Source organism: Trichechus manatus, unplaced genomic scaffold, assembly GCF_000243295.1.
Source record: "Trichechus manatus latirostris isolate Lorelei unplaced genomic scaffold, TriManLat1.0 scaffold00200, whole genome shotgun sequence".
NCBI classification, from domain to species: Eukaryota; Metazoa; Chordata; class Mammalia; order Sirenia; family Trichechidae; genus Trichechus; species Trichechus manatus.
The window spans coordinates 1,642,211-1,648,928 of NW_004444136.1; the positions used below are offsets into that span (position 1 = coordinate 1,642,211).

Here is a 6,718-nt window from a genome sequence, read left to right on the forward strand (position 1 = left end):
TAGACTACAGTATAGTGTAAACATAACTTTTATATGCACTGGGAAACCAAAAAATTCATGTGACTCTTTATTGCGATACTTGCTTTATTGCGGTAGTCTGGAAGCAAACCTGCAGTATCTCCAAGGTATGCCTGTATGTATGCATGTGTGCATGTGCGTGCACATATGTGTGCCGGTGTGGGTATGTGCATGTGTGTGTGTATGTGTGTGTGTGTTTGTGTGTGTGTGTGTCACAGTGATTGCTCTAGGATGGGGGAAATAAACTCCTCTGGGCTTATGTGGGGTGGGGAGCGTTAGTCTGCCTTAATTTTCAAGAAATGCCTTCAGTGGCAAAGTCCTCTAAGTCATTGGTGGTGATGATCTCCAGGTTTGGAGCATCTCTGCTCTCCTCTTTTGGGCTCTGGGGAGGCCCTTTGGGGCATTGGCTGGGTGCATTCTGGGTTGAGTCCCTGGAGGCCCGAGGGGCACGCTGCAGTCCAGCCTCAAGAGGACCCTGGTGGCCAACAGTGGCCCCCTTGGTGGTGGCGGGAGGGCTAGGCCACAGGAAGGTGGGAGCGGAGAGCTGGGAGGAGCACCGCAGGGGTGTCAAGGCTGTCATGCGCAGGGGCTGGAAGCCAGGAAACAGCAGGAGGGGGTCAGCCTGTGCGTCCACTGGAGGTGACTCTGGGGAGCCCTCTGCCGAGGATGGGATGGGGACCCTGACATACTGGCCAGTCTCTGGGTCGTAGAAGGTCTTGATTTTCACCTGGAGTGGCAAGTCAAAGACAAAGTACTCCCCAGACTGGGGGTCTTGGAGGACCTTCTGTGTGGCGGGGTATGGAGGCAGGGGCTTGGCTGACTGAGGCCCCTGGGCCTGCCTCCTGCTGTGCTCTGAGAAGCTGGACACGGAGTGGCGGTGCATGGGCAGGGGCAGGGACCGGACCAAGGGGAAACTGGGCCGTCGGGGCATGTCCCTGGGGGACAGTGGCCTCTGCTCAGCCCGCCTGGAGTCCTCGGGCCAGGGTCTCTCCTCCCTGGGGTCACCAGGCCGCCCTTGACCTTGATCTATCTTTCTCCTCTTGCTGGCCAGCTTCTTGGCCCGCCGCAGGGCCTTCTCAGTTTTGGGTGGGACGGCAGGCGGCTTGCCTACTGGCCTCTCTGGCTGCACAGGTGGCTCCTGTCTCTCTGGGAGGCCTGCTGAGCTGGCAGCCACGTCCAGCAGGGAGCCTCTGGGAGAGAGAGGCCTGAGGTCTTCTGCCGATGGCTCTAGCTGGGGGTCAGAGCCCTCCTCCCACAACAGGGCATGGGTCAGGTCCTCCCGCCGGGTGACTAGCGCAGGGCCGAGGCTGGCCCAGGGGCTGGTTTGGGGACGCTCCTCTTGTAGAGGCAAGCCCAGCTGGCTGGGAGCCTGGGAGGCATCGTCCCAAACGCCGCTGGTCGTGGGAGAGCATGCGCTGTCTCCCTCCAGAGAGCTGGGGTTGGGTGAAGTCTCCATCTCACCAGGGACCAGTCTTCTCCCCGGAGCCTCTGCTCTGGGTGTGGACAAAAAGTTAGTTTTGATACCTTGCGTCTGCTCTTCCCCACACATTCCCAGCAGGTGTAGGGGCGGCTCGTCTTCTATGTTATCTTCCGGGAAAACGATCTTGGGGATGCACCTTGGAGCGTCCAGCCTCACCTGCTCTGTGGAGCTCCTCCTGCCACTGCTCCCCACAATGTTAGCGGCCACATCTAGGGGTGGCCTCATTGCTTCACCCTCTCCTGCCAGTGGAGGAGACAGGAGATCCCCCTTTGCAGCTGGCTGGGAAGTCTCTGTCCTGGCCATGCGGGGTGCCTGCCGGTGGTCCTCTGGGCCCTGGTGGGCTGAGTGCCTCCAGCGTGTGTCCTGCAGATTAGTGGGCAGTGGGTGGATAAGTGCTGGGGTGCTGCACATTCCCTGGCTCTCTGGGGAAGCATCCTCACCTGGCCTTGGCGATTCTGCCTCTTTGTGGCCACCGCCAGGTGAGTCCTCTGAGGACAAGGTCCTCAGGAGGGGCAGCATGATGGGCTTGATCACGGGGGTGGCCCTGAGGGTGTTGTCTTTAATTGTAAACAGTATGTGCTTGTTTGAAGTGGAAGACGGTGCTTCTGTGAAGTCTTTGGCATGTGAAAGGGCCGTGTCCTTAGTGCCCCCAACCCAAGAGCCTCTGAAATTTGCTTCTTCTGCTGATACCTTCCCTGGTCTCCCTCCAGACAAACTCTCACCATCTCTCTGCAGCCTCGCCCCCTTGCTGTTCTCATCCACACAGGCATGTCCATTACTTAAGGCATAGTACTGTTGCTCATCTTTCCCCATTGCTCCTTCCTTCTCGTCCCTCTGGCTGTCACCTGCACGCATGTCATTCCTCCTGTCTTCCCGCTGGCTCTCGGCACACCATGTCTTCTGCTGGTCTTCGAATGAGGCAAAGGATTGATCCGAAGAACTGGTGCTGAATTTGGCCTTGCTTTGGAGGCCTGGCATAAAGTCTGACTGGCTGTCACTATAAAACACATCTTCCTCCTCGGGAGAAAGGGGCCCCAGGGAGGGCTTCTGCTGGGAGCTTGGGTTCTGCAGGCCTGCATCTTGCTTGGGCTCTATGTCTTGGAAGACCGATCTGGAGAACCCATTCTGCAGCTGGTGGGTCTGGAGCATTCCAGCAGACTTCGCAGCCTCAGGCTCTCGGCCACACAGCTTCAGAGAGAGGTGCTTCCGGAGGCCGTGCTGGCTGGAGGCTGGGCCCCAGCCTGGCCTGGTGGGGCTCAGCTTCGCCTCCCTGTGGGCATCGTCCTTCTCATAGCTGTCTGTCTCAGCAGCTTCCCCATTGACACAGAAGGAGGCTTTGGTGGTAGTTGGAGGTGAGCTAAGAGTTAGGTAGTTGTCTACAGACGACCCACTGGGGTCGGCTCTAGGGTCCTTCTGGGTGCTGACATACGATGCAGTAGGGACATTTGATGTTCTCTCCTTAGAAAGCTGGCTTGCAGGACTGTCCTCAAGCCCGTTAGGAAGGATGACTCCATTGCTAACAGTCTCTTTCTTGAAATCTGCCTTATCTCTGGCCTTCTCATTAAGGCCCTTCAAGAGAGGGTTGGGACTGTAGGTGCTTTTCACCCGCTTGCGAACATCCTTGAGATTGAACAGAAGGCTAGGGGCTTTGGATTTGTAACTGTCCCGGGACTGGTCCTCACCTGGCTCCTTCTCCTGGTACCCATTGGGCTGTCCTGGGGGTGATGTGATCCTCTCTGCTGGCTGGCTGCTCAAGGAGTCCAGGACATGCTTGGTGGGTATGACAGGCGTCAGAAGCTTACTGATGTTAAATGGAGGAGTGTAACGTTCGCTGGAGTCCACGGGCAGGTCAGGAGCTTCCTCTTCAGGAAACTGTCCCTGGGGGATCTGCTTCGCATACAAAGGGGGGCCCCTCTTGTGGGGCTGTTTCTTTTCTTCTGAAGCATCTTGTAGACTTCCTTTGTTTCCCTTGCTAGTCCTTGGTTTCCTCCACGGAGGCTGAGTTGGCTTCCCCTGAGGGTCAGTCCGGGAGCCGGGAGCTTTTCCCTCCATGGCGAACACCTGGGCTCCAGGGTCCCGTGAGCCCCAGGGTCCGGATGTGGAGAGAGCCCCAGCGGGCAGTCTGCTCTCTTCCTGACTGCAGCCTGCCCACATGTGGCTGGGGGACACTTTGTGCTCAGGCGGGTGGGCTTCTCTAAGCAGAGGCGCATCCTGGTAATGTTTGGGCCCTTTGCTTTCTGGGGCCCCCTCCGCGGGGTCCTTTCTCTTTAGCAGCCATGGTTGGTGGGTGCTCCATGACTCAAAAGCACTGTTTTCACTGTGAAGGAAGGTCCCTTTGGGAGCCCACTCCTTGCCTCTTCTGGGCTCGCCCTTGGCTGGCTTGTGGGCTGGGGAGTGGAACTTGGATTCGAAGGAGCTGGAGGCATTGTTGGGGGCTGAGAGGAAGCTGCTGGAGCTGTGACAGGCCGTTTCGAGGTTCTTTGGGGACTCCTGCTCCCCGTGCTTCCTGGCAGGGTGATGGCCACTCTGGTGAGTGCTGGAGACTTCGGCAGGCACCCTCCTGACGGTCAGAAAGGCCGAATCAAAGCAGAAGTTGACACCGCTTTCCGGAAGAGGAGCGAATTTGGGGGTGGTTTTCAGAACGGAGAGCTTGCTCGGGGGAGGCCTGCTGTCACCACGCTGGCTCTCTGGCCTGTCAAAGGATTTAATTAGGGACGATACTTTGGAAAGGGGCTTGTTGCTGCTCCTCAGGCCAGAAACTGGCACCTCTAGCCTCCTCTGGGCTGGCGTTAGTGGGGGGCTGCCTTTAGGGTACTTCCCTTCTCCTTGCACATACTTGGGTAACTGCTGGAACGTGGCCGCCCAGCTGGTGTGCTCCTGTGAGGGTAACTGGCTCCAGATGCTGCTCTTCCTCTGGGTGTGGCTCCCGAGCACCTGGCGGGTGAGGTCTGGGGACTCGCTGAAAGACGTGTCCTCGCAGACGCACAGGCTGCGGAAGGCACGTTCTGTGAGGCTGCTCACCTCGCGGTCCGCGTCGTCCAGCAGGCTCCCGATGCTCGAGGAGTCACTGAAGCCATCCATGGCCTTCTTGTTGCCCTGCATGGCCTGCCTGCAAGGAGACAGCCAGCCAGCTGGCCAGCACTGCGGGTGGTGCTTCTGCCGGCGTGAGCGCAGCCCTCTTCCTTCAGAACCAGATCTCCCTGTCAGCCAGATGCAGTTGCAAGGTGGGAATTTTTTCTCTGCAGAAGAAATAAGTACAGGGTATAAACAGGGCCCACTACCCATCTGTCAGTTTCCTGTACTGTGGTGGCTTACATGTTGCTGTGATACTGGAAGCTATGCTATCAGTATTTCAAATACCAGCAGGATCACTCATGGTGGACTGGTTTCAGTGGAGCTTCTAGACTAAGTCGGACTAGGAAGAAAGACCTGGCAATCTGTTTCCGAACATCAGCCACTGAAAACCCCCTGAATCACAACAGAAAATTGTGTGATACAGTGCCAGAAGATGAGCACCGTAAGGCTGGAAGGCACTCAGAATACACAGTGGCTGCAACAATGGACCCATGCATACCAGTGATGGTGAAGACAGCACAGGATGCCGCAACGTTTCGTTCTGTTATACGTGAGGTCGCCGAGCATCGGACCAACTTGACGGCAGCTAACAACACCATGAACAGGACACTAACCTGAGAGCTCCACGCAAGGACTCACAGTGGGCCCGAGTGGTGATTGTGCTGAAGCTCAGACACAGGGACCCTCTCTGACCATCCATGTGATGTTGTCTTCCCTGTCACTCTCTCCCAGAGCCCTGTCTGTCCTCTTCAAGGCACTCAGCATGGTCTAAAATTAAATTAACTCTTCGTTGCTTGTCCCCTAATTAGGCTGAGTTCCATGGCTTAGGGCCACTGGGCTGGCTATTGTCTCATTGTCCCTCATTCCAGACCCACCCCAGGAGGGGACAGCCCTGTGGCCTGCACCACCTGGGCTCCCTAACTCTCTGAATCACAGTGGGGTTTGGCCAGAGGGAGACACTGTGGGAATTGGAGGGGGATGTGAGCACCCATGGTATATCTCCCCCACTCCCCTGCGCGCTCTGTGGGGCCCTGGTGGTGCAGTGGTTAAAAGCTACGGCAGCTAACCGCAAGGCCGGCAGTTCAAATCCACCAGCAGCTCCTTGGAAACCCTATGAGGCAGTTTTACTCTGTCCTACAGTGTGGCTATGTTTCAGAATCGGCTCGACAGCAATGGGTTTAGGTTTTTTGGTTTGTTTTTGAGTAGGGTGGGCTCTAAATCTAATCACTTCTTTGTTACAAAAAGAGCAGATTAGCCACGGAGAGAGACACATCGGAGAAGACAGATGCCATGTGAGGATGGTCAGGCAACGAGGGGCACCCAGGACCACCGACAAGGACAGAATTGACACAGCCGAGACGCTGATTTGGACTCTCAGCCTCCAGAACTGTGGGAAAATGTCTGTTCTTGAAAGTCGCTCACTGTGGTATTTCTGTTGCAGCAGCACTAGGGGACCAGGCACATGGGCTAGGTGGTACATCAAGGAGCACCTGAAAAGCTGCACTAACTGGCAAGTTCAGACTCTGCAGCAGGCCCAGCAAGTGCCATGTGCGTTTGCCACCAGGAAGAGCTGGCAGGGTGCTTTGGGCTCCTCAAGGGAAAGACAAAACCTGGTTACAGAGCAGCCCCACTTTTCAGGGGTGGTGTTCCACCCCTCCCTCCCCACGGGCTGCCCGAGGAATAAGGCTGGCAGCGCTTTGGGGACAGAAGTAAAAGTGTTCACTGCCAGTCACGGAGGTGGAGCTGTGCACAGAGTCCCTGGTGTCCTGCTCTGCTGTTTGCTGAGGGACCAGGCTCATCCCTTCTGCTGTCTCAGTCTCCTGGTGCTGCAGTAACAGAAATACTACAACTGGGTGGCTTTAATCAACAGAAATTTTCTCACAGCTAGGAGACCAGAGTTCTGAATTCAGGGCACTGGCCCTAGAGGAAGGTCCTGTCTCTGTCATCCGGTGGGGGCGGGGGAGGAGATCTCTTTCAGTTTCTGTAGACTCGCATTTCCCCTCTGTGTCTCCTTCTCTATGCCTGGTCTGCTCTTTTATATCTCAAAAGTGATTGGCTTAAGACACACCCTACACTGATCTGGCCTCATTAACATAACAAAGAAAACCCTATTCCCAAATGTGATTCTGTCTACAGGTATTGGAT

General features: G+C 56.4%; 1 protein-coding gene across 1 annotated transcript; it reads right to left on the reverse strand.

Annotated features, from left to right (window-relative positions):
- Positions 1-310: 310 nt before the first annotated feature.
- CUNH10orf71 (chromosome unknown C10orf71 homolog) lies at positions 311-4,600 on the reverse strand. The gene has a single exon (XM_004387951.1). The coding sequence runs from the start codon at positions 4,598-4,600 to the stop codon at positions 311-313; it is 4,290 nt and encodes a 1,429-aa protein (XP_004388008.1).
- Between the last annotated feature and the right edge of the window lie 2,118 nt (positions 4,601-6,718).